The sequence below is a fragment of the Tachysurus vachellii genome, chromosome 20 (genome assembly GCF_030014155.1).
Source record: "Tachysurus vachellii isolate PV-2020 chromosome 20, HZAU_Pvac_v1, whole genome shotgun sequence".
In the NCBI taxonomy this organism is placed as follows: domain Eukaryota; kingdom Metazoa; phylum Chordata; class Actinopteri; order Siluriformes; family Bagridae; genus Tachysurus; species Tachysurus vachellii.
The window spans coordinates 21,418,478-21,445,977 of record NC_083479.1 but is presented as its reverse complement, the minus strand read 5'-3'; the positions used below and the strand labels follow the sequence as shown (position 1 = coordinate 21,445,977).

The window sequence follows — 27,500 nt, the reverse complement described above, 5'->3', positions numbered from 1 at the left end:
ATATATATATATATATATATATATATATATATATATATATATATATATATATACAGGAAGAACATTTCCTTTTAGCTTAAACAGCAGACTGAATTTTTTTACTAAATATATATATATATATATAAAATAAATATCAGCAATTCAAAGACAGGTAATAAAAAAGGTAAGAATGGAAGGAAGTAAAAGGAAGTAAAGCCTGGAGTCGGCGATCCTGAATCTCACTGCGGCAACGACGACGGCGGCCTCAGCAAAAGTTTCAAAAGAAAAACGACACGAAATTATTATTTTTTTTATTTCACAAAAACTGATGATTAATTTCCAGCTTGTGTTTCCAGCTGAATTAATTTTCCTCATGAAGAAACTCTGTCACTAAAGTTCCATTTCAGTCCGAATCCCATTTCAATTACTGAGTGTGAAAATGGTCTTAATGATGATAGATAACTAATTTTATAAAATGAAGTAATGTTTGTACGAAGATCGTTTATGTTTCTTACTGATTTCACGTCACTGAGCTGAATAAGAAATAAATAATTTGATCATTTCCTGCTTTTCATTTTCCTATTTACTTATTTTTGTAAATATTCTCCTGGTTAAATACAGGTTATTAACCAATGATCATAGTTTTTCTTTACAAATGTATTTTAATTGAAAAAAAAAAAAACACACCCGCTATTATAATAATATTATGAATAATTCACTACGATATGCAAATGATCTTAGCTTTATTACTGTTCCAGGTCAGGAGACTTTGTTGTTTTTGTGTTCTGATGTGTTTTTATCCCAGAATGTCGATCACACTGTTCCTCGTGAATATAAATGAGTGGCTATTACTGATAAATATATATATATATATAAATAAATGTTCGTTCAAACCTCCAGCATTTAAGTAACTATATCAGTATGAAATAAGCTCGACACGTGGATGTGGACTTGACACGTTTTATTCCTGAACACGGCTGGTGTTTAACACTGAGACAGCAGATAAAAGCGCACGAGACACGTTGCATAGATCTACACACTGAAGTGCACACTAGTGTTCATGCTGTAAGGCTGTGTAGAGACTCGACACCTCCACAGATCATGGGTTTATTTTGCCTTATTCAACACTGAAAGCTAACACCGCAGGACGGGAGACTGCGTTTAGACTATGATTAGCTCCCGGGTCTGTTTTTTTATTCCAACACGATATCTGATCTCCGCCGGATCAGACAAGATGTGGCTCGGAATTTTAGCAGCATAAACATTTGCGCTACAAAGCCAAAAAAAAAGTAAACAAACAAACAAAAAAGCCCTGTAGTGCATTTAATGTTTAAGAAAATAAAAATGAAATCATTTGAGACAGATCATTTAAAAAAAAAAAAAAGGTATTTTTTTTTAACATAAAATGCACTGCATGGTGAATAAATACATACAGGTGCTGGTCATATAATAAGAACATCATCAAAAAGTCGATTTATTTCACTAATTCCATTCATTCATTACACACAGACTGATGATATATTTCAAATGTTTATTTCTTTTCATTTTGATGATTATAACTGACAACTAAAGAAAATTCCACATTCAGTATCTCAGAAAATTAGAATATGACTTAAGACCTTACTGCTGAACAAATTTATGGAGATGCAGATTTTATTTCCATGGGGGTCACGGTGGCTTAGTGGTTAGCACGTTCGCCTCACACCTCCAGGGTTGGGGGTTCGATTCCCGCCTCCACCTTGTGTGTGTGGAGTTTGCATGTTCTCCCCGTGCCTCGGGGGTTTCCTCCGGGTACTCCGGTTTCCTCCCCCGGTCCAAAGACATGGATGGTAGGTTGATTGGCATCTCTGGAAAATTGTCCGTAGTGTGTGATTGTGTGAGTGAATGAGTGTGTGCCCTGTGATGGGTTGGCACTCCGTCCAGGGTGTATCCTGCCTTGATGCCCGATGATGCCTGAGATAGGCACAGGCTCCCCGTGACCCGAGGCAGTTTGGATAAGCGGTAGAAGATGTGTGAGTGAGTGAGATTTTATTTCCCAACAGGACCTGCACACAGTGCCAAAGCTACCCAGTACCTGGTTTAAGGACCGTGGGATCCCTGCTCTTAATTGGCCAGCAAACTCGCCTGACCTTAAACCCATAGAACATCTATGGGGTATTGTGAAGAGGAAGATGTGATATGCCAGACCCAACAATGCTGAAGAGCTGAAGGCCACCATCAGAGCAGCCTGGGCTCTCATAACACCTGAGCAGTGCCACAGACCGATCGACTCCATGCCACACCGCATTGCTGAGTATTGAGTGCTGGACATGTTCATACTTTACTGTTGGCCCAGATTACTAAAAATCCTTTCTTTGTATCGGTCTTAAGTCATATTCTAATTTTCTGAGATACTGAATGTGGGATTTTTAGTTATAATCATCAAAATGAACAAAAATAAACATTTTAAAATATCAGTCTGTGTGTAATGAATGAATATAATAAAGTTTCATTATTTGAATGGAATTAGTGAAATAAATCGACTTTTTGATGATGTTCTAATTACATGACCAGCACCTGTATATGAATATTAATAAAAACACGGATATTAATTTCCACAGTATCACATTTTATGCTAAAAAATGTAAAAAGAAAAGGAAAACAAATAGGTAATTGTTCGAGAATCGTGTCGCCATCGTGAGTAAACGCATTCGTTCTGGTCCTCTGTACGAGGCCAATGAGGGTCATTAAATACTTTCTGCTTTTTTAGCTTATGAAAGAAGGGAAAACGTTTGAGAAGGTAAAAGAAAAGTTTCACAAATGATTCCATGTCCAAAAAGAATCTGATACGGAAACAAACAAACAAAATAAAATCCTAAATAAAAACAAAAGCATAAAACATGCGCAAAAATACCTCGTCCTATTTTTATATACCATCTTCTCAATCATATATAAAGTGCAGCACACATTCACACGTGGGTCCAAAAAAACAAATAAACAAACAAAAACAAACAAAAATTCTGGATGAAAGCCGTTCGCTTCCTCTTCCTCCTCCTCCTCCTCCAGCTGAAGGTTGGATGAAGGTTGTGTTCACTCATCTGATCCTCATATGATGCTCACACACTTTCAACATCATTGTCCTGAACACAAGCGAGAGACGGCGCGTGCGTGTGTGTGTGTGTGTTAAGACATCTCCATCATCCTTTGATCCTCTGTTTCCGTTTCCTCATCCTTAAAGCCCCGCCCAGGATGTGAACAGAGCCCCGCCTCCAAACACCGCGTTATATGATGTTCTGCTACCTGAGAGAGATTTTTTAATACAAATTAAAAATAAAATACAAACTATTGTAGTTGAATAATAAAAACCACATTATATATTAGACATTCTATATTAATAATTTAAATCATTCAATCAATCAATTCACTCTGATTGGTTAGAAGTTGATTAATATTCCATGATACTGCATGTGTACTCATATGTGAGTGTATAAGTGTGTGTGCGCACTTGTGGGTTCATGGTGTTGAGAACATTCTGGAGTCTGTGTATGTCCTGTGACTGGATACACACCTTTAGTGTGTGTTTCTGTGTGTGTGCACGCACGTGTTTCTGTGCGTGCACGTGTGTGTGTTTCTGTGTGTTCACGCGCCTGTTTGTGTGTGCGCGCGCGCACGTGTGTACGTGAGTGTGCGCGTTTGTGTTTCTGTGTGTTTGTGCACGCGCGCGTTTCTGTGTGCACGTGTGTGTGTGCGAGAGTGTTTCTGTGTGTGAGTGTGTTTCTGTGTGTGTGAGTGTGTTTCTGTGCACACGTGTGTGTACGCGTGTGCGTTTGTTTCTGTGTGTGTATAGACACGTGTACACGTGTGTGTGTGTATATGCGTGTGTGCGTTTGTGTTTCTGTGTGTGTGCATGCGTGTGTGTGCATGCACGTGTGCGTTTCTGTGTGCGCGTGTGTTTGTGTGTGTGCGCGTGTTTGTGTGCGCGCGTGTGTTTCAGTGTGTGCGCACGTGTGTTTCTGTGTGTGCGCGAGTGTGTGTGCGCGCGTGTGTGTTCTGTGTGTGTGTGTTCTGTGTGTGTTTCTGTGCGCGTGTGTGTTCTGTGTGTGTTTCTGTGTGTGTGTTCTGTGTGTGTGTTCTGTGTGTGTGTTCTGTGTGTGTTTGTGCGCGTGTGTGTGTTCTGTGTGTGTGTGTGTGTTTCTGTGTGTGTGTGTGTTCTGTGTGTGTGTGTGTGTGTTCTGTGTGTGTGCGCGTGTGTGTGTGCGTGTTCTGTGTGTGTGTGCGTGTTCTGTGTGTGTTTCTGTGCGCGTGTGTGTGTGTTCTGTGTGTGTTTCTGTGCGCATTTCTGTGCGTGTGTGTGCGCGTGCGTGTGTGTGTGTGTGTGTGTGTGCGTGTGTGTGTGTGTGTGCGTGTTCTGTGTGTGTGTGCGTGTTCTGTGTGTGCATGTTCTGTGTGTGCGTGTTCTGTGTGTGTTTCTGTGCGCGTGTGTGTGTGTTCTGTGTGTGTTTCTGTGCGCGTTTCTGTGCGTGTGTGTGTGTGCGCGCGTGTGTGTGTGTGTGCGTGCACACATACAGGAGGCAGAGACTGGAGCACGTCTTTAGAGGTGAGTCTGACACTGGTCTGTGTACACGGCTGCTCTGGGGCTTTGTGTGTGTCCACTTTGTGCTTCACTGCATATTCCTTCACTCGCTGTTTAAAGGCCTCGAGTTCAGTGTGGAAGACGTCTAAATATCCCTCCTGTCCCACCTTAAATAACAGTGATGGAGACAAAAGACAGAGTAGAAAACAACAATCAGACTCCATGTGCTTCACTATATAGACAAAAGTATGTGCACCCCAACCTGACCATTATAGCCATACGTGCTTCTTCCCCAAAACTGGGAACGCACTGGGAATGAAACGTCTTCTGAGGGACTGTAATCACTCTCATAACTGTAAAGGTCTCAGATCTGAAAAAATCTCTGTAAAGATCCATGAAGACATAGTTTGCCATGTTTGGAGTGGAAACACTTGAGTGTCCTGCACAGAGCCCTGACATGGAACACTGTGCCATGCCACATGCCAGCCTTCTCTACCAACATCAGACTGACCTCACTGATCACCTTGTAGCTGAATGAAGACAAACTCTCCAACACAAAGGTCTCACAGAAACCATATAACAGTAAAGAGGAACACATCTGGAATGGGATGTGACCCTACAGTGTATTTACAATAATATTTATTACTAAGACAAAAGATTTATAGGTCACATTTTCCTGATAAAATGTGACCTATAGAACACAGCGAGCATGTTTAAGGGTAGAATAACTATAACTCTTATTTATTTATTCCTTAAATATTAGAAATGTTAAAATCGGTTAAAAGAAGATCTTCAGAAACAAATAAGAATTGGTCTATAAATGGTATAAATGGTATACTGTACACTTAATTAGCAGTAGAAACTCTGTTACTCCCCCTTGTGGTCATATAACTCATCAAATTGTTATTGTTTAGAGTAAATTCACTAAAAGTTCTCTAAATAATCTTACTGTAATTAGACCAGAAAAATGACAAACAAACAAACAAAAACAGTTCCTAAAGTTTGGGCTTCTGTACATTAGATCACCCAAAGCACTTATTGTAAATGAAATCATCTCAGACAAACAGCCTTACTGCACTCTGTCTTACTGAAACTTGGGTTAAACCAAATGACTACATCGGTCTAATTGAGTCTCTACACCATCAGGATATCTCTGTAAACATGAGCCTCGTCAGACTGGTGGTGGAGGTGGTGTTGTCACTATCTTTAGTGTTTTCTTTACTGTTACCCAGAGAACACAGTATAGATTTAATTCTTCTTAAGTGCTTGTTCTTAATTTTACACTCTCACACATGCACACGAAAAAATCCCTGATGTCTTTTGCTATAGCGACCGTGTATAAGAGACCCCTGGGGTGTTGACATCACAGACCATTACCTCATACTGTACACACTACCTGTAGAACAGACTAACTGTCTCTCACCACGTTATCGACTCGGTAGAACTATTATTCTGACCACTAAAGACAGATTCACAAATAACCTGCCTGATCTGTCTGGACTTCTTACTGTACCTTTAAACACAGACGATCTAGATGTAATGACTAACAGCATAGACACTATATTCACTAGCACATTAGACACTGTTGCCACATCAGATCTATGCCCCATCTAAGAAAGTTAGAGATAAAACACCTGCACCGTGGTATAATAGTCATACTCACACCCTCAAGAGAGAAACAACCCGTAACAACCTGTAACCTCGAGCGAAAGTGGAGAAAAACTAAATTAGAGGTTTTTAGAATTGCGCATAAGGAAATTATGTCAGCTATAGACAGGCTCTAAAAGCTACTAGGGCTCTGAGCACCTGAGCAAACTCATAGTAAATAACCAGAACAATCCCAGGGTTTTATTTAACACAGTGACTAGATTAACACAAACCCAGAGATCTGAACACACTATTATTCCATCACAGTTCAGTAGTGAGGATTTTATGAGATTCTTCACTGATAAAATTGAAAGCATCAGGAACAAAATCGTTGATGTTCAACACATGAGAGCACCTTGTGACCCAGTGTCATCTAAAGCTCTACACTCACAACTACAGTGCTTTACAAGTACAGGACAGGAAGAGTTAGATAAGCTTATTACTACAGCTAAACCAACTAATCCTCCAGTTTATTGCCAGTTAATTATGGGGTCCCTCAAGGATCAGTTCTAGGACCTCTGCTTTTCTCAATATACATGCTTCCATTAGGGAACATTATTAGAAGACATGGGATTAGTTTCCACTGTTATGCTGATGACACACAGTTATATATCTCATCAAAACCAGATGAAATAGCCAAATTGTCTAAATTAACTGAGTGCGTTAGAGAGATAAAAGATTAGATGAGCCGTAATTTTCTGTTGTTAAACTCTGATAAGACAGAAATATTACTTATAGGTCCAAAAACCAGTACACAGAAACTCTCACACTTCAACTTCCATTTAGAGGGATGTACTGTTACTAGTAGCTCGACAGTGAAAGATGCTGAGAAACTAGTTCATGCTTTCATGACCTCTAGACTGGACTATTGTAATGCATTACTAGGTGGTTGTCCTGCATCTTTAATAAATAGGCTACAGTTAGTCCAAAATGCAGCTGCCAGAGTTCTCACTAGGACAAGAAAGTATGACCATATAACCCCAATTTTATCATCTCTACACTGGCTACCTGTTAAGTTTAGAACTGATTACAAACTGCTGCTACTTACGTACAAGGCTCTTAATGGTTTAGCTCCCATGTATCTAACTAGTCTTCTAACACGTTACAATCCTTCACGCTCTCTGAGATCACTAAACTCAGGACTTCTGGTAGTTCCCAGAATATCTAAGTCTACTAAAGGTGGTAGAGCGTTTTCTTATTTAGCTCCCAAACTTTATAATAGTCTTCCTGATAGTGTTCGGGGCTCAGACACACTTTCTCAGTTTAAATGTAGATTACAGACTTTAGATCTCTTTTGTACACACAATACTTAATGTGTTCCAGTAGATCTGATCACATGCACGTTATCATCTAGTGCTGATTAATATTATAAACAGTAGCTAAGCTAATTCCTCTCCACTTTCTGCTGTTTTTCTGCCCATCACGAGGCATCCAGAGACGTACCAGCTCCAGGTGGATTCCACTTCATGCACATTTCAGACATTCTAAGAGAAGGACAACCACCTCCTCACAATTATCAGACTGTAGAAAGGACATTATTCATAATAACACTCTCTGGTGTTTATAACAGTTTATAATCACAAACCCAGTGTCACCCAAATGAGGATGAGGTTCACTTTTGAGTCTGGTTCCTCTCAAGGTTTCTCCCTCTTCCATCTAAGGGAGTTTTTCCTCCCCACAGTCACCTCAGACTTGTTCATTAGAGATAAATACAAACACATTTAAATATAAGTCTAATATTAATCTTTGCATAAAATTGACCTTTTTGTAATATTTCTTATGTTCTGTAAAGTCGCTTTGCAACAACGTCCAATTGAATTTGAAATGAATATAAATGTGTGTGTGTGTGTGTGTGTGTGTGTGTGTGTGGTTGCTACTTTGGCTTTCTGGAAGAACTGGCGGAAGCAGGCACGAGGGTCCTGCTGCACACTGCGCCCCATCTCCAAGATAAACTGCATGGCTACGGCCTGGTGAGCAACCTGCTCCATCAGAGCTTCTTTCTGACAGGCAGAGACACACACACACACACACACACACACACACACACACACACACACATCACCCAACCAGCTGAGTAATAATCACATGTCCTTTCTTAAGAACTAAATTAGGTGAAGCAGATTTAAGGGGATGATCAGGATTTTGTTGTTTTTCTTTCCACAGCTGTTCTTGAAATATTTGATCATTAGCAATACGCATACAGAATGTTGTAACTTTCAGACTAAATGTTTTTATATCTGCATTTAGTGTTAAAATATAAAGTTAAAGGTGGGGTCTTTGTTTCAGAAAACTGAGTCGGGACGACAAACAAAACAAAAACGTGTAGCCAATGAGCAGAAAGGGGCGTGTCTTGTCAATATGGGCGGAGAGAGTGTTCAGTGCGCATGTGTGACATTAGCAGAAAGCGGTTTTAACATTGACATGGAGGATAAAAACAAAGAAAGAGAAGAAAGACTTACGATAAGGTAAGAAGTAGGACGTGTTAATATAGGATCAGCTTTCCAGCGCTGGAGAGAACTGAAGGAGCAGGAAGTTGGTCACATATTCACAGATTGGAGTTTCCTGAGTCAATAACTCCTGAGCTAAACACTGTTACTACACAAATAACACCTCTTTTCTATCGTAGTAATGTAGAGACACAGCTACAACCGTGTTTTGTGTAGTAACAGTGTTTAGCTCAGGAGTTATTGACTCAGGAAACTCCAATCTGTGAATATGTGACCAACTTTACTTAAGACGCCGAGGCGCTTTTTTCCTTCTCGATAGGTGAGTAACGTTGGTTTTGTTTTGTTACACAGAACTAATATATGTCTTTGTCCTTTACATGATTATGTTTGTGTGTCATTTTTGCTTGTTTGTTTATCTACAATCGTATTGTTCTTCCCTTCAGCTATGATAAAGACACGTTTCTTTCCATTGGTTGCCTGGGTTACGTATGTACATGTGGGCGGAGCTATCGATACAGGGGTGGGACCCATTTGGGTTAGGGGTGTGTTTGTTTTGGTGATTTCAAATGTCAACATTGGCTTTAAACAACAGAGACCCCACCTTTAAAGATAATTTTCAGGCACTCAGAATACAGCGCTTGATACTGTGCTGTGACTCAGGTCACTCAGGCACATAACTGATTCAGAAACTTTTCCAGTTTACTGTAGAGCCAAACTGCTGCAACGTGTTTCCGTTTCTTAATTTACCTCTTCAGCGTAGAGCTGAAAACACCATAAGATCAGGTAGTTTGCTGCTTCCTCACAGATCAGGTGGGGCATCTGGGCCAGAAAACGCTGACTGTCATCCCATCTCCTCAACATTCCTGACAACCGAGAAGCAGAGAACACAGAGAACATGATGTAACAGGCTGCAGCGGAGGAATTCTCCATGCTGATTGGTCAGAAGATGTGTACTACACTCAGACAGTTATTCTGGATGAAACATGACCAGCAGACAGCTCCTTCACAGGGACTTGATAAGATCACAGTGACCACATAATCTATAGTAGTTATGGAAGGAGTCTCCAGTGTCGATGCTCTGTAACATTCACACTGCTTTGCAAAAAGTTAAGCTAAAGTTAACTTCTGCTAAAGTTTTGCAGCACAGAAAAACCTCAAGACAGAGAAGTTTTAACAATTTTCCCAGTATGAAGCACAGCAAGCAGGTGTTTACTGTGAGTTTACTTACACACACCAAGATGACTACAGATTCTTCTTCCCCACACGTTCATGTGAGCTGATATTAAATAAGGTTGTGGGCTTTGTGTTATTAGCTTAACTTTTTGGATTATTAACTAAGCATGCTTTGAGAGACTGAGGGTCCCACTTCCTGCTCTATTCACTGCTACCTCTCACTGCTGCATCTCGTAGGAAGAGGTAGTGCTCATGGTGAAAAATTCACACCATTATTCTTGACAGATCATTTTTAAAATCCTACAAACGTATTTAAGCTTTAAAAACACAAACTAACAAACTTTTTATTATTAAACAACTGCGAGACAGAAATCAGCTCACCAAAATGCTTCAGTTCTTCCTCATGGCGCTGGACAAATGTTAAGCTCTTGTCATAATCCGTGTCCATCCCCCTCGGCATGGGATGGTTTATGATGCTCTAACGGGAACACAAAATATTGGCACTCCATCAACAGAATGAAGGATACAGACTACTGTAAGTACAGATCGGTTCATTCATGCTGTTTAGTTTCTGTTTAATTTACTACATAAATTGCATGTGTGTGTGTGTGTGTGTGTGTGTACTTTGTTGAAGCCGCTGTGTCCAGGCTCCTGTCCGAGGACAGGACTCCAGCGGGAGTCCAGCATGCTCTCCTTCATCCTCCACTCCTCCTCAGTCTGAGAGAGATGTGCAGACGAAGCGAGTGCCTGAGCCCGGGCCTGTTCTACTGACTCAGAGCCGTGAAGCTCCAGACCACAGAGCTGGTCCTGAGCCTCCACCAACTGCCAACTAGACACGATGGAGGCCTTCACACACCGCTGCTGCCTCTCACATAGAGAAGCCATGCTCTCTGCACTGACCTGAGAGAGAGAGAGAGAGAGAGAGAGAGAGAGAGAGAGAGAGAGAGAGAGACAGTAATTAGAATATGATTTAGATAGTTATAACCCCTATAAACACCCCTTTAAAGGCTCTGTGTCGCTGCCCTTCACTCTTTACTCAGAGTTTATTCTGGGACACAACGGGGCAGAAAATAGATGATGATGCTGCTGGTTATTTCTCTCCATCATGATGAGACTCCCACACACACACACACACACACACACACACACGGAGGGGGTTTACTGTTTTGTACCCATACACAAAATCACATAAATGCTACTGTATTATAATAATAATAATAATAATAATAATAAAGAGTAGAGAATAGCCACTTTGCCTTATGGAAGGTGTAGAGGACAGACAGTAGGGATTAGGGAGCAGATCGGATGCTCTATTAAAACACACCACTAAATGACGTCATGTTTAAGGGCCACGTGTGACGTCATATGGGGTCATTCTTATTGACATGCAGTTGATCAAAACGTGTTTAAAACTGTAAATCTGATGTTTTTCACTCGTCTGAGATGTAAACAGTAAAAGACACGCCATTAACGCACAGAAAGAAGGAAATCCTTTATATTTATTAATAAACATAAAGAATGCTAACAATATAGAGTTGTTATGCTAGCTATCTGTGGCCACAGGCCAAGTTATGTACACACAAAGGGTGAGGGTGATAACTTACCTCACGCTAGCTCTGTTTACCTCACGCTAGCTCTGTTTACCTCACGCTAGCTGTACTTACCTCACGCTAGCTTTGCTGACCTCACGCTAGCCTTGTTTACCTCACGCTAGCCTTGTTTACCTCACGCTAGCTTTGCTAAGTAACCCTAGGGCTCATTTAGAGCTCAGCAGACGGGTGAATAATCTGTTGTGCGTGTAAAATGCAGCAGTTTGTGAGAGCGTCACGATTAAAGTCTTTACCTCGTGTTGCTCACAGCGGCTCTCCTCAGGGGGTAACTTCATATTTACAAACCAGTCCATCTTCATTTATTTTACCTCACAAAAACTTGTCCGTGGTCTTAATTATCCTGAAAAGTGCCTATTAAACTCGGAAAGCCAGCAAATGCCGTCATGTTCCGCTTCACTTCGCCATCAGCAACAACGTCCATGTAGTCGCAGGAAGGCTGTGTTTCAAACCGAGGGTTAGTGGTTCTTCAGTGGTGACGTAGTGCGCAGAATCTGCTCCCTCACACGCTACGTACTACACATGTACACACACAGTAGTGTGCAACATCAACAACACAACAGTATTACAACAGTATCAACACTACAACAACACAGTATCAACACAACATCAACAACACAACAGTATAAACACATCAACAACACAACAGTATCAACAACAACATCACAACAGTATCAACACAACAATATAAACACCACAACAGTATCAACACAACATCAACAACACAACAGTATTACAACAGTATCAACACAACAACAACACATCAACAACAACACAGTATCAACACAACATCAACACAACAGTATTACAACAGTATCAACACAACACCACATCATCAACACAACAGTATAAACACAACACAACAGTATTAAAACAGTATCAACACAACAACACATCAACAACAACACAGTATCAACACAACTGTATCAACAACACAACAATATAAACACCACAACAGTATCAACACAACATCAACAACACAACAGTATTACAACAGTATCAACACAACAACAACACATCAAACAACACAGTATCAACACAACATCAACAACACAACAGTATAAACACATCAACAACACAACAGTATTACAACAGTATCAACAACACAGTACCAACACAACAACAACACAACAGTATAAACACAACACAACAGTATTAAAACAGTATCAACACAACAACACATCAACAACAACACAGTCTCAACACAACAACAACACAGTATCAACACAACATCAACAACACAACTGTATCAACAACACAAGAGTATCAACACAACAGTATAAACAGAACAACATCAACAACACAACAGTATAAACAGAACAACACAACAACAACACAACAGTATAAACACAACACAACAGTATTAAAACAGTATCAGCACAACAACACAGTCTCAACACAACAACAACACATCAACAACAACACAGTATCAACACAACATCAACAACACAACTGTATCAACAACACAACAGTATCAACAGAACAACACATCAACAACACAACAGTATAAACAGAACAACACAACAGTATAAACACATCAACAACACAACAGTATAAACAGAACACCACAACAACAACAACAACACAACAGTATAAACACAACACAACAGTATAAACAGAACAACACATCAACAACACAACAGTATAAACAGAACAACACAACAGTATCAACACAACAGTATAAACAGAACAACACAACAGTATAAACACATCAACAACACAACTTCGATCCCACAAGTCAGCCTTAAACTTTTATTTGATGATCACTATTCACACTAAACGTTATTATTTGCGCCACTAAACACATTTGTTTGCGAAGAAAAAATAAATTCTTCTCAGAAACAATGAATGTGACGATTTATTTACAGGTTACAGAAAAGAAATCACTGATTAAATACATACATTAACTCGGACATGCACGTTTTACACTAATATAAAACACACTACAAACAGTGTTAAACAGTACTAAAAAGTTCACACGCAATAACACGTTTCTTTCTACAAACGCAGCGCGCGTCACTTCATCAGACGACCGTGAGACACAAGACGTATTTATATGGTTCCGTCTGGATGCGAGCTTCATTTAAATGCTTATTCTCGCTGTTATTCAGTGTAAGTACAACAAATTATACACTTGTTAATACACAGGAATAAAACACAGCTAACCGCTGATAATTATTTATTTTGTATAATGTTCCACGTTAGATGAAATATTAAAATAAATAAAAAGGAACCAACGCTTAGCTTAAACTAGCTTGTCAATTTAGCATGTTTTAGCTAACCACTGCATTTTAGTCTGAATTTAAATTCTACTTTAAGCGACACACAGAACAGCAAAGTTCTGTAAAGTTCATGTTAATCTGGTAAACAAACAACAACAACAAAGCAATGTCGCAACGGCGCCTCTATGTATTTGTACGTTCTAATTAATTTTCTAACTACTTAGTGGTGTAGTGTAGTGTAGTGTAGTGTAGTGAGGTGTAGGTGTAGTGTAGTGTGGTGTAGTGTAGTGAGGGGTGTGGTGTGGGTGTAGTGTAGTGTAGTGAGGTGTAGGTGTAGTGTAGTGTAGTGTAGTGTAGTGAGGGGTGTGGTGTGGTGTAGTGTAATGTGGTGTGGGTGTAGTGTAGTGTAGTGTAGTGAGGTGTAGGTGTAGTGTAGTGTAGTGTAGTGTAGTGAGGGGTGTAGTGTAGTGAGGGGTGTGGTGTGGTGTAGTGTAGTGTAGTGCAGTGTAGTGAGGGGTGTAGAGTAGTGTAGTGTAGTAAGGGGTGTAGAGTAGTGTAGTGAGGTGTGGGTGTGGTGTAATGTTGTGTAGGTGTAGTGTAGTGTAGTGAGGGGTGTAGTGTAGTGTAGTGAGGGGTGTAGTGTAGTGTAGTGAGGGGTGTAGTGTAGTGTAGTGAGGGGTGTGGTGTAGTGCAGTGCAGTGTAGTGTAGTGTAGTAAGGGGTGTAGAGTAGTGTAGTGTAGTGAGGGGTGTAGTGTAGTGTAGTGTAGTGTAGTGAGGGGTGTAGTGTAGTGAGGGGTGTAGTGTAGTGTAGTGAGGGGTGTAGTGTAGTGTAGTGAGGGGTGTAGTGTAGTGTAGTGTAGTGAGGGGTGTAGTGTAGTGTAGTGAGGGGTGTAGTGTAGTGTAGTGAGGAGTGTAGTGCAGTGTAGTGAGGGGTGTAGTGTAGTGTAGTGAGGGGTGTAGTGTAGTGAGGGGTGTAGTGTAGTGTAGTGTAGTGAGGGGTGTAGTGTAGTGAGGGGTGTAGTGTAGTGTAGTGAGGAGTGTAGTGCAGTGTAGTGAGGGGTGTAGTGTAGTGTAGTGAGGGGTGTAGTGTAGTGAGGGGTGTAGTGTAGTGAGGGGTGTAGTGTAGTGTAGTGAGGGGTGTAGTGTAGTGAGGAGTGTAGTGCAGTGTAGTGAGGGGTGTAGTGTAGTGTAGTGAGGGGTGTAGTGTAGTATAGAGTAAGTGTGAGTGTAATGTAGTGTAGTTAATTGTGAGTGTAGTGTAATGTAATGTAGTATAGTGTAAGTGTTCGTGTAGTGTAGTGAGGGGTGTAGTGTAATGTAGTGTAGTATAGTGTAAGTGTTAGTGTAGTGTAGTGAGGGGTGTAGTGTAGTGTAGTGAGGGGTGTAGTGTAGTGAGGGGTGTAGTGTAGTGTAGTGTAGTGCAGTGTAGTGAGGGGTGTAGTGTAGTGAGGAGTGTAGTGCAGTGTAGTGTAGTGAGGGGTGTAGTGTAGTGAGGGGTGTAGTGAGGGGTGTAGTGTAGTGAGGGGTGTAGTGTAGTGTAGTGTAGTGAGGGGTGTAGTGTAGTGTAGTGAGGGGTGTAGTGTAGTGTAGTGAGGAGTGTAGTGCAGTGTAGTGAGGGGTGTAGTGTAGTGTAGTGAGGGGTGTAGTGTAGTGTAGTGTAGTGAGGGGTGTAGTGTAGTGTAGTGTAGTGAGGGGTGTAGTGTAGTGTAGTGAGGAGTGTAGTGCAGTGTAGTGAGGGGTGTAGTGTAGTGTAGTGAGGGGTGTAGTGTAGTGAGGGGTGTAGTGTAGTGAGGGGTGTAGTGTAGTGTAGTGAGGGGTGTAGTGTAGTGTAGTGAGGGGTGTAGTGTAGTGTAGTGAGGGGTGTAGTGTAGTGAGGAGTGTAGTGCAGTGTAGTGAGGGGTGTAGTGTAGTGTAGTGAGGGGTGTAGTGTAGTGAGGGGTGTAGTGTAGTGTAGTGAGGGGTGTAGTGTAGTGTAGTGAGGGGTGTAGTGTAGTGTAGTGAGGGGTGTAGTGTAGTGAGGGGTGTAGTGTAGTGTAGTGTAAGTGGTAGTGTAGTGTAGTGTAGTGAGGGGTGTAGTGTAGTGTAGTGTAGTGAGGGGTGTAGTGTAGTGTAGTGAGGGGTGTAGTGTAGTGTAGTGAGGGGTGTAGTGTAGTGTAGTGAGGGGTGTAGTGTAGTGCAGTGTAGTGTAGTGAGGGGTGTAGTGTAGTGAGGGGTGTAGTGTAGTGAGGGGTGTAGTGTAGTGTAGTGTAGTGTAAGTGGTAGTGTAGTGTAGTGTAGTGAGGGGTGTAGTGTAGTGTAGTGAGGGGTGTAGTGTAGTGTAGTGAGGGGTGTAGTGTAGTGTAGTGAGGGGTGTAGTGTAGTGTAGTGCAGTGTAGTGAGGGGTGTAGTGTAGTGTAGTGTAAGTGGTAGTGTAGTGTAGTGTAGTGAGGGGTGTAGTGTAGTGTAGTGTAGTGAGGGGTGTAGTGTAGTGTAGTGAGGGGTGTAGTGTAGTGTAGTGAGGGGTGTAGTGTAGTGTAGTGAGGGGTGTAGTGTAGTATAGAGTAAGTGTGAGTGTAATGTAGTGTAGTTAATTGTGAGTGTAGTGTAATGTAATGTAGTATAGTGTTAGTGTAGTGTAATGTAGTGTAGTGTAGTGAGGGGTGTAGAGTAGTGCAGTGTAGTGAGGGGTGTAGTGTAGTGTAGTGAGGGGTGTAGTGTAGTGTAGTGAGGGGTGTAGTGCAGTGTAGTGAGGGGTGTAGTGTAGTGTAAGTGGTAGTGTAGTGTAGTGTAGTGTAGTGTAATGTAGTGTAGTGTAAGTGGTAGTGTAGTGTAGTGTAGTGAGGGGTGTAGTGTAGTGTAGTGTAGTGAGGGGTGTAGTGTAGTGTAGTGAGGGGTGTAGTGTAGTGTAGTGTAATGTAGTGTAGTGTAAGTGGTAGTGTAGTGAGGGGTGTAGTGAGGGGTGTAGTGTAGTGTAGTGTAATGTAGTGTAGTGTAAGTGGTAGTGTAGTGTAGTGAGGGGTGTAGTGTAGTGTAATGTAGTGTAGTGAGGGGTGTAGTATAGAGTAAGTGTGAGTGTAATGTAGTGTAGTTAATTGTGAGTGTAGTGTAGTATAGTGTAAGTGTTAGTGTAGTATAGTGTAAGTGTTAGTGTAGTATAGTGTAAGTGTAGTTGACATTAATTAGAAATATAAATAAATTGATTGGTAAAACAGAGAAACAGATTAAAGTACATTTGTAATCTGAATGAAATCCCCTGCAGTGAGGTTTGGTGTTTCTTTAGCTCAGGTCATGGGTGTGGCCTAAGATCCAGAGGAAAAGATTAGAGTTTAGTGATATGAATTTATTAACAGAGATTTATGTATTTATTTTACTTCATGAGCAAATGGTGCACCGCCGTGTCAGTCAGATAACGACTTGTTTACTCTTAAAAATCCTTCTGATTTCGACATACAGTACGAGGAGATTTTACATGCCGTACTTGTAGTGCTCGTCACTGACTGCATGCAAAAGCAATCAACATAAACAGAGTTACATTAAAAAAAAAAAAACAACGGGTCTGTGATGTTCTGGATCTCAGTAGGGAACTTGTTTGGGTTATCAGTATGGAAAGATGAGCTACATGATGGCTAAATGATAAATAAGAGTGGAGTCATAATCCATTTTGTCCATTTGGTGTCAGTAAAACAGCACCAGTAAAAGTGTGTGTGAGTGTGTGTGTGAGTGTGTGGTTCAGTGCCAGGACCCTCCCCTGGGGAACAGGCGAGAGAGAAACAGTCCAGACTTCAGCCTTAAAAAACATCTACAACCTCAAAGCATGACATCCAGCCAGCTGGCAGTGAGCCCCGGTGTGGTCTGGTGTTCCCACAGGGAGGGAGGGAGGGAGGGAGGGAGACTGAGGGAGAAATATGTGTGTATCTGCATTTTTACACCTCGGGCGCATTGCTCATACGTTATTCATTACAATACCATGAAACAAAAGCTGCTCATGCTCGGTGTCCAGTTTCTCCATCAATCTAATGCCCAAAAAACAGAGATGTGTGCACATGTGCTGGTGAAAACACATCCAGATTGATGGTGAGATGATGAGCAGAAAAACCTGGTGTGAAATGTTTCCTCATTTGTCAACGAGAACTCGCAAAATATCTCAGTGTGAAAATATGAATGTCATAAAAAAACTAAAAAAAACTCTCTGGTGTGGATGTGAAGGATATCAGGACCAGATGCCAGAGCAGACAGAACAGAAAGAGGGAGGAAGGGGAAAAATAAACGATTTGCTCTTTTGGTTTTACACTTTCAGGTTATTGGGGTCAAATTGTGCTGAAACCTCAGCACCTGCGTGTGGATCATGTCTCAGTCTCGGAGGAGATTTCTCTTCCAAAATATCTGGCTGCATCCCAGATCATACGCTGCATAAATACTGCCGCAGGAAAGGATTATTTAGATAATCAGTCAATTAATCTGTGAATTTAAATATGCTTCATGACTGAAATATTTACAGACTTATTTATTTAACTTGTGCTAATACATAAACTCCTAATGAGGCTTCATTAGTGAACACGTCATTGACTACAAGATTTCTGACATCTAATTCATCACGCGATTAAAATATTATCCAGTAATTTATGTAAAGTTGACACTTTTTTATACTCGAGTTAAGAGACTCACAATATTCTTTTAACTGATTCTGCACAGTTAATAGCTGCAATTATATTCCTGTGTGTTCATTGAACCAATGATGTGAGTCGTAAGTCATTACAGCATGTTTTATAAAGCAGATATTTGCTTTCTGTCTCTAACTCGAACGCTCAGAGGCATTTTATTTGAATCGTATTGTTGTCTAGAATTGATTCCGAATTATTTGACTCGAATTGAGATTTTTAATGCCTAGAATTAGTGAATCGACTTTTTTTTTTTTTTGGAATCGACTCCATATCATATTTTGTTAAGTCCAAAGTTCAGTTCAGTTCTAATATCAGCTCTCTGTCTCCGTTGATCAGATGTTCATAGTGAAACAATATTGAAACTAGATTTGTAAAGTTCGTCGCGACAAACTTTGATGTTGGCTTTGACGAAGCAAGTGTTTGAAAAAAGGCCGGTGCTTTTTGGAGGCGACTGGACATAAGGGTATGTGGGACTTTTTGAGGCAAGTGGACAGAAAGCTTGTGGACGCTAGGGTGCCGATACTTTTGGAGGCGAACAGATATGAGCATGTGACGTCATCCGAATACCCGTGACGCAATTACTCTCATTGTCCTGAGTGTTTTAATACGTCATGTTATTTTGGGGGCGGGGCTGCACGTGACATCACGTGACGTGACCAGAAGACACGTGAGGCAGTTCCCCTCATTGTACTGAGTGTTTTGATATGTCATATGTCCATCTTTTGCTTATTTTTTTTATTTTCACGTGACATCATGTGACGTCATCAGAATACCTATGAGGCAGTTCCCCTCATTGGTCTGAGTGTTTTGATATATGACATGTCCATGTTGTGCAAAATTTGTTATTTTGGGGGCGGGGCTGCACGTGATTAGACGTCACCAGAATACCCGGTGGGGTGCCAATACTTTTGGAGAAAAGTGGCTAGTTTGGACATTTCAGAATCAGAATCAGAATCAGAAAGAGCTTTATTGCCAGGTATGTTTTCACGTACGAGGAATTTGTTGTAGTGACAGAAGCTCCACAGTGTAACAGAGTGACATTTCATGTGAATACTGCAGTCATTATGGGATTCTACTTATTATTATACTGCATAGAGCAGTACATGCAATTCTTACTGTTGAATGAACAACAGACAGACAGACAGACAGACAGACAGACAGATAGAGGTGTGTTAAATGTATTGAAAAGTAATAGCAACAAACTTTAGACCAGGTCTACAACACATCTGAATTTGGTGCTTGTGGCGGAGGTGCTAAAGGAGGAGTAGCGTTTAATAAAACGTTGGCTACGAAGAATAACTCCAGTAGCCTAACATAATGAATCGACTCTGTACAAGTGATGCGATACACATTAGCTAAACAATAACAGGGAACAATGAAGAAAAAACTACAATAAATAGTGTAACAATGAAAATAATGTTTATTTAAAGATCGTTTGTGAGTGTGTATGAGATTTTGTTTTTGTTTGTTTTTTTCAGGAAGCTGATTCAGTGCGGATAGAGCGCCACCTGCTGGAAGACAATGAATCAGACCTGGAGCTCAGACGGTACAACGTGATTAAAAGCACTTTTCAGTCATTAATCTTTCTCACTATCATTTTATATTAGATGTTGTTCTGTGTAGCGTGTGATTTGCTATTAAACTGTTTAATAATTAATTAATACCTGTAGGATAAACTACATTATTAATATGTTATTAAACACCAAAGAGACAAACACTATTGTCAGAGATGTGCAAGGTTTTATGAATATGCATGAGTATGCAAATGCAACACGCCCCTCACCTCCTCCTGCCATTCCCCTAGAGCGTTATTAGCTCCTTATTAATAAATGACTGTGTAGTGTAATAGAGGAGGTTTGAAGATCAAGCAGCAGTCAGCTGTTCTAACATTAACTGACCCGGTAATCTTACACCAAAGCTCTGAGACTAATGATAATAAATGGTGGAAGTCTAAAATCTTAATGTCCGCAGAAATGTTTAAAAACATCAAACGAGGTTATGTTCCACTCTGTAAAAAGAAACAATAAGTTCTTTAAAGGTTCCCCAAGGGCTTAAGTGGATAATTAAAGTTTCCTATGGTTGTAAAAGGATTGGAACCCCTTCTAAAATAATGAAATAATCCGTTGTAGGGTTCTACCAAGGATCATTACAGGTTCCTACAGAGGAACCTTTGAGAGTTTGAAGAACCTTACAACTGATAGTGAAGTTCTCAATTGAACCATGATCCAACTGAAGAACGCTGGAGGACCTGTTTCACTTAATGACTGACTTTTTCTGTTTAATAGCTCTTTAATATCAAACTGTGTGTGTTGGTGTGTGTGCGCGCGTGTGGTGAGTTGGAGTGTGTGTGGGTGTGTGTGGTGAGTCTGAGTGTGTGTGGTGAGTTTGAGTGTGTGGGTGTGTATGTGTTTGGTGAGTTTGTGTGTGTGTGGTGAGTGTGTGTGTGTGTATGGCTCTTAACACTGATGTTTAATGTTGTTTGCAGGGTTTGCTTGTTGTTAGCCTGTTAGCCGTTAGCCTGTTAGCCGTTAGCCTATTAGCAGTCTGGAAGCTACAGTGCAGAACTATAAGAACCCTTCAGACCCTGAGCGTGTGTTAGTGTTTCAGATAAAGTGCACATTCATCCCCTGTAACTCTCACTGCATCTGTTAAACACAGGAACAACCCACATTCCACCGTCTCCTTCCTTTCATCCGGCTTTCCCGCGAGTGTGTGTGTGTGTGTGTGTGTGTGAGAAAGAATGGGGAAAGGGTTAGGACAAAGACAAGAGTTTGTCAGGTGTGTTTTGCTTGACTGTCACCAAGGGCCGTGGAGAGTCATGGGAAACGACTGAGTGGTGTGTGTGTGTGTGTGTGTGTGTGTGTGTGTGTGTGTGTGTGTGTGTGTGTGTGTGTGTGTGTGTGTGTGAGTGTGTGTGTGTGTGAGTAAGAGGATTGTGAACAGGTTCATGTTTTGCTCGAAGCTCTGTGCAGAAACATGCAGCAGTGTTTTTGTCTCTCAGCTCTGCCCCATCATGCTCACTGGAACACTGCCGCTACGATTTATGTTGTTTGTGTGAAGTTTTCTGAAGGGACTCACAGAACCTGTGTGTGTGTGTGTGTGTGTGTGTGTGTGTGTGTGTGTGTGTGTGTTGAAATATTCAGTCACACGGCCTCATCAGGTTACATAAATAAAGCTTTTTGTTTTCTTTTTAATGATGTTTCGAAAAATGTGACGTCAAAAAACACACGTGTAAAAAATCATCGTTCAGATTTAAAGTTCGGTATAAAGTTTAACTCTCAGACAGAGCGACCTACACACAGTCGTACACACAGTCGTACACACAGTCGTACACACAGTCGTACACACAGTCATACACACAGTCATACACACAGTCGTTTACTAGACGACGCGTATCGTGTTGTCTTCTCTCTTCTTCTCAGCGCTCTGTGTAGTTTATTGTGGCCTGACGGTGGCGCCTTTGCATGCTACTGCGCAACAAATCTAAAATCCTTTCATTTTATTTATTAATAAATCTGATCTGGAGCCATAAATGAATTGTAGAGCTTATCCTCACCATCAAAATTTATTTCAGCTGTCTGTGGTGATCTGATTGGACGAGCGTCGTTGTGAAAGCGTTGATATTCAGTACGGCTATTTTTACCATCGTTGGTTTGTGTAGTCGTGGCTTAAAGCGTGTTACACCACAGCATTGTTGTGTGCTGGAGTCTGATCGGCCCGAAGATGTTATATTAATGTTTCCAGAGACGCTCGAGTGATAGCGGCTGATGTGATGCAGCTTGTGTAAGGAGAATAAATGTAAATGGAAGGAGTCTCCAGTTTTAGAGGTGAAGCTGGAGGTTCTCCACATCTTCAGGACAGCGGAGTTTACACTTCTTTGTGTTTCTCAGTAACACGACAAGCTGAGAGAGAAAAGTTTGTAGCTGCTAGAACTTAATACGTAACTCTTAACGGATGAAAACTATGATGTGGAATATAATGCATGGGGGTGGATTATTGTCCTGTAACCACACACCCCATGGTGGGTCAGTGCAGGATCCCGGATTCGCATTGTCCTTTTTTTTTTTGAAGGAAATGCGAGAAAAAACAGAGAGGGGGAGGGTTTGAGTAGGGGAAGGAGAGAGAGTTGTTGAGAGGTGTTGACCACACAGCATGACGCATTCAGCATGGCTTAAACGAGTGTATACACTTCCACTCCACTCCTCTATTGTTATCCCTCCTTTTTTTCAACTCTCCTCCTTCTTCTCCTCCTCCTTGAGAAAACTTCTCATCTTCTCAGCGAATCTTCTTGCAGTATCGCGTCTCTTCTAAATGGCTCCTTAAACACAAAGGCTCAGCACCTCTTCGGCTATAATGCCTCCTCCTCTTCCTTCTTCTCTTCATCCTCCCTCCTCCCTTCTCCTTCTTGCACACATTAAATGACCCTCTTTTTCTTCTCTCCATTCACATGCGGTGTGAACTCTCTCCATCTAACAGACATTCAGAGTGCGGGAAGAAAGAGTTCATCAAAGGCCGTGTGTTGCTTTTAATCCACCGTACTGATGTTAGTGGTGGTGCACAGACACGGACCGGTGGTGCACAGACACGGACCGGTGGTGCACAGACACGGACCGGTGGTGCACAGACACGGACCGGTGGTGCACAGACACGGACCGGTGGTGCACAGACACGGACCGGTGGTGCACAGACACGGACCGGTGGTGCACAGACACGGACCGGTGGTGCACAGACACGGACCGGTGGTGCACAGACACGGACCGGTGGTGCACAGACATGGACCATATCTAGCTGTTACAGTACACAGTGAAATGAGACAAGCTCCAGGATCAGGGTGCTACATAAAACAAAGACAGAGCTATAAGGACTTAGTAAGTTAGTCCTAGTCACATAAAGTGCAACTGTGCAACCTGGTGCAAACAGTGCAGGACAAGACAGACAAGACAGTGCAGGACAAGACAGACAAGACAGTGCAGGACAAGACAGACAAGACAGTGCAGGACAAGACAGACAAGACAGTGCAGGACAAGACAGACTAGACAGTGCAGGACAAGACAGACTAGACAGTGCAGACAAAAGGTTACAAGACAATACACAAAATACAAAAACGACAATACACAAAAGACAGTAAACAAAAAACAGCGCCGACCGACCGGTGTCAATACTGTATGTAAATACTGTAAGTTCAGACAATATTGTGTGCAGTAATGCTCGAATGAACACAGTTTCTTAGCAGCAGGTCCCTGAGATAGTGTATAAGAAGCAACAACTGAAATATTGTACAGTATGAGCAAAACACGTGTGTGTGTGTGTGTGTGTGTGTGTGTGTGTGTGTGTGTGTGTGTGTGTGTGTGTGTGTAAAGGTTAGACTGTGTGTGTGTGTAAAGGTTAGACTGTGACTGTGTGTGTGTGTGTGTGTGTGTCTGTCTGTGTGTGTAAAGGTACCGTTAGGCTGTGGGTGTGTGTGTGTAAAGGTTAGACTGTGTGCGTGTGTGTATGTACAGGTTAGACTGTGACTGTGTGTGTGTGTGTGTGTATGTACAGGTTAGACTGTGACTGTGTGTGTGTGTGTGTGTGTGTGTGTATGTACAGGTTAGACTGTGTGTGTGTGTGTGTGTGTAAAGGTTAGACTGTGACTGTGCGTGTGTGTATGTACAGGTTAGACTGTGACTGTGTGTGTGTGTGTGTGTGTGTTCAGGTAATGATGCGGCTGTGCTGAGAGAGCAGCTCTGTGAGTTGTGGAGCAGGAAGGATCTGGAGGAGGTGAGATCAGAACATCCCTCAGTGCTGCACTGTTGATCTTCACAGTCTTGCAGCCATGTTGTTGTTTTTACCTTTTTATGGTTCTATTTATTTACAGACATAATTACATTAATACAAGCTCTTTTATTCATTTTTATTTCCTTTAGCTGAGACATCAGGCCTTGTCCGGGTTTTCCCGGTTCTGCTCACCCCTAGCTGGGCTCCTGATGCTGCTGGACGGATGTCCGAGTGTCCAGAAGAGCAGATCCATCACACTGGGCCAGTTCCTCCTCACCGAGTTTGTGAGATGGAGACGTTCTCGGGTGTGGGTCAGCCTGAAGGAGCTGGAGGACGAGGAGGAGAAGAAGAACCTGCAGTTCCGGGCTCTAGAACTCATCACAACCTTGCAGCCAGGATGCATGGACCTCCTGCTGGAGATCTATGAGTTGAAGAACCTAGAGAAGAACCTGCTGTTGGAGCATGTGGCCTTGCTGCAGAACAGTGGCTGTTTCAGAGAGGTTCAGACCCTTTATTTATTTATTTATTTAGTTCCAGTTTTTTAACTTCTGATGTGTCAGAACATGGAGTCAGGACTTTCTGAAGTGAGAACAAGTTTTGCCTCGGGGCAGAAATTAAACTTTCACAGACATAATTGGTGCTAAAAATCCTGCTATCTATTAAGTTATGTAATGGTTATGCAACCACCTCTTTATTCAGATGATAAAGGTTTCAGAGCACAAAAACACCACGAGGACGTGTGTTTAATTCCACAACCACAAACAAAACGTGTTCATAACTCAACAGAAATAAACACAGCTTACACTCACTTCATCATGAGGAAAGCTGTGAGCTTTAAACAGATACCTGCCTTTATTTTCTCAGACGGGGTGCCAATATTTTCAGCAGTGATTGTTCTTCATTTTGCTATGAAACAACATGTTTTCTTAAAAACGTACCATTTGGTTTAATTCGTTTTTCATTCATTTATAAATGTTATTTCTGTTTTGTTTTATTCCAGTTTAGTTTTGATCTTTTCTAAATAATGTTGTTTTTTTTTTTCTGTTTTAAAAATAAGATTTATATTTGCAGCCCAAACTAATGTTGATAGACAAAAGTAGTTTGTGAATATAAATAGCCTGTGCCTATCTCAGGGGTCATCGGGCATCAAGGCAGGATACACACTGGACGGAGTGCCAACCCATCACAGGGCACACACACACACACACTCTCATTCACTCACACAATCACACACTAGGGACAATTTTCCAGAGATGCCAATCAACCTACCATGCATGTCTTTGGACCGGGGGAGGAAACCGGAGTGCCCGGAGGAAACCCCCGAGGCACGGGGAGAACATGCAAACTCCACACACACAAGGTGGAGGTGGGAATCGAACCCCCAACCCTGGAGGTGTGAGGAGAACGTGATAACCACTAAGACACCGTGACCCCCTAATTTATTAAGTTAAACTTTATAAATAATGAAACACAAGTTAAATAATTACTGTTAACACGTTCTGCTACCATGACAACCACCACACAACCTGAACTGTTGGCTCGAATACACAAATATGAATATATAAATGTTTGACTTTCTTCCAGCAAAAAGATTAAATATTGCTGAAATATTGTGTGGTTAAGAGTTTGACTGAACGGTGTGTTTTGTCTGCAGGCAGCGAAGCTTGGCATGAAGTTAGGACTTCAGGAAGAACTTGACATGGAACAAGTCAGTAATTTAAAAAAAAAACCCTCCATTCCCACAATTCCTGTTTTTCCCACTTCAGCTTTGCTCATTGCTTGTTTCTCTCTCAGATGTGTGTTCCTCTGATCCTGATGGACAAGCTGCCCCTGGCTGAGGCATACGTTCAGGATCACGCTGACCTGCAGGAGCGTCTGATCCTCCTGCTGGACTCGTGGTGCAGTCCAGACTTTAACCTGGAGAACGTGCACAGGTGAGGAGACCTTCTGGCGGTAGAAGAGAAATCCGCCGTGAGTGTGAACACCTATAAAGTGTCAGTGTCTCTCAGTGGATGGTGTAATTACATGGTGTGGTGGAGTTACACTGATTACAACTTTCCAGATTGTAAAAAGTGTTAAACTCATGATTACTAGTTGGGAATGAGAGACATCAATAAAGGGTGGAGGCAGAAAGTGAGAAAAAGGAAAAGTGAGAGTGTCTAATAGTGTTGTATATTACTGAATATACAAGAAACAGTGTAGGAGGTGTGGCCTCAGTCTGCCCCGTCAAAGGAGGCATGGCCTCAGTCTGCCTCGGCAAAGGAGGCGTGGCCTCAGTCTGCCCCGTCAAAGGAGGTGTGGCCTCAGTCTGCCTCGGCAAAGGAGGTGTGGCCTCAGTCTGCCCCGGCAAAGGAGGCGTGGCCTCAGCCATCCCTGGCAAAGAAAGCGTGGCCTCAGCCTGCCCCGGTAAAGGAGGCGTGGCCTCAGTCTGCCCCGGCAAAGGAGGTGTGGCCTCAGTCTGCCCCGGCAAAGGAGGCGTGACCTCAGTCTGCCCCGGTAAAGGAGGCGTGGCCTCAGTCTGCCCCGGCAAAGGAGGTGTGGCCTCAGTCTGCCCCGGCAAAGGAGGCGTGACCTCAGTCTGCCCCGGCAAAGGAGGCGTGGCCTCAGTCTGCCCCGGCAAAGGAGGGGTGGCCTCAGCCTGCCCAGCCAAAGGAGGCGTGGCCTAAGTCAGCCCCGGTAAAGCCGGCGTTTCCTCAGTCTGCCCCAGTGAAGGAGTCACGTGTATGTATATGTGTCTCTCTGGGTGATTGTGTCTGTGAGAGTATGATATTGTGTGTGTGTGTCTGTGAGAGTATGATATTGTGTGTGTAGGCGAGTGTATGATATTGTGTGTGTGTGTGTGTGTGAGTGTATGATATTGTGTGTGTCTGTGAGTGTATGATATTGTGTGTGTGTCTGAGTGTATGATAGTGTGTGTGTGTGAGTGTATGATATTGTGTGTGTCTGTGAGTGTATGATAGTGTGTGTGTGTGTCTGTGAGAGTATGATATTGTGTGTGTAGGCGAGTGTATGATATTGTGTGTGTGTCTGTGAGTGTATGATATTGTGTGTGTCTGTGAGTGTATGATATTGTGTGTGTCTGTGAGTGTATGATATTGTGTGTGTGTCTGAGTGTATGATAGTGTGTGTGTGTGAGTGTATAATATTGTGTGTGTGTGTGTCTGTGAGAGTATGATATTGTGTGTGTAGGCGAGTGTATGATATTGTGTGTGTGTCTGTGAGTGTATGATATTGTGTGTGTCTGTGAGTGTATGATAGTGTGTGTGTGTGTCTGTGAGAGTATGATATTGTGTGTGTAGGCGAGTGTATAATATTGTGTGTGTGTGTCTGTGAGTGTATGATATTGTGTGTGTCTGTGAGTGTATGATATTGTGTGTGTCTGTGAGTGTATGATATTGTGTGTGTGTATGTGAGTGTATGATATTGTGTGTGTGAGTGTATAATATTGTGTGTGTATGTGAGTGTGTGTGTGTCT

At 42.0% G+C, this 27,500-nt stretch overlaps 3 protein-coding genes across 4 annotated transcripts in view; 2 read left to right on the top strand and 1 right to left on the bottom strand.

Moving 5' to 3' along the window:
- Positions 1-11, top strand: part of ak3 (adenylate kinase 3) — a 6,778-nt gene extending 6,767 nt beyond the window's left edge. Inside the window, exon 5 of the mRNA XM_060896191.1 lies at positions 1-11. This exon is cut by the window's left edge and continues 710 nt beyond it. The gene's annotated coding sequence lies outside the window, so the exon portion shown is untranslated.
- Positions 12-925: 914 nt separating this feature from the next.
- cdc37l1 (cell division cycle 37-like 1) lies at positions 926-12,067 on the bottom strand. Of its 2 annotated transcripts, XM_060896190.1 has the most exons (8): positions 11,642-12,067; positions 10,423-10,698; positions 10,180-10,276; positions 9,373-9,488; positions 8,056-8,178; positions 4,525-4,698; positions 3,464-3,541; positions 926-3,258 (listed from the first exon to the last, which is right to left on the bottom strand). In XM_060896190.1, the coding sequence occupies exons 1-8, from the start codon at positions 11,705-11,707 to the stop codon at positions 3,142-3,144; spliced, it is 1,047 nt and encodes a 348-aa protein (XP_060752173.1). In that variant the 5' UTR covers positions 11,708-12,067; the 3' UTR covers positions 926-3,141. The 2 variants fall into 2 exon arrangements, with proteins under 2 accessions (XP_060752173.1, XP_060752172.1); XM_060896189.1 differs by lacking the exon at positions 3,464-3,541 and having other exon boundaries at positions 11,642-12,055.
- Positions 12,068-13,417: 1,350 nt separating this feature from the next.
- exd3 (exonuclease 3'-5' domain containing 3) overlaps positions 13,418-27,500 on the top strand; it is a 57,881-nt gene continuing 43,798 nt past the window's right edge. Inside the window, exons 1-6 of the mRNA XM_060896188.1 lie at positions 13,418-13,517; positions 19,747-19,814; positions 23,964-24,028; positions 24,175-24,525; positions 25,680-25,733; positions 25,820-25,959. Coding sequence (XP_060752171.1) covers positions 19,790-19,814; positions 23,964-24,028; positions 24,175-24,525; positions 25,680-25,733; positions 25,820-25,959 — 635 coding nt within the window. The 5' untranslated portion in view covers positions 13,418-13,517; positions 19,747-19,789. The remainder of the gene's footprint in view (positions 13,518-19,746; positions 19,815-23,963; positions 24,029-24,174; positions 24,526-25,679; positions 25,734-25,819; positions 25,960-27,500) is intronic.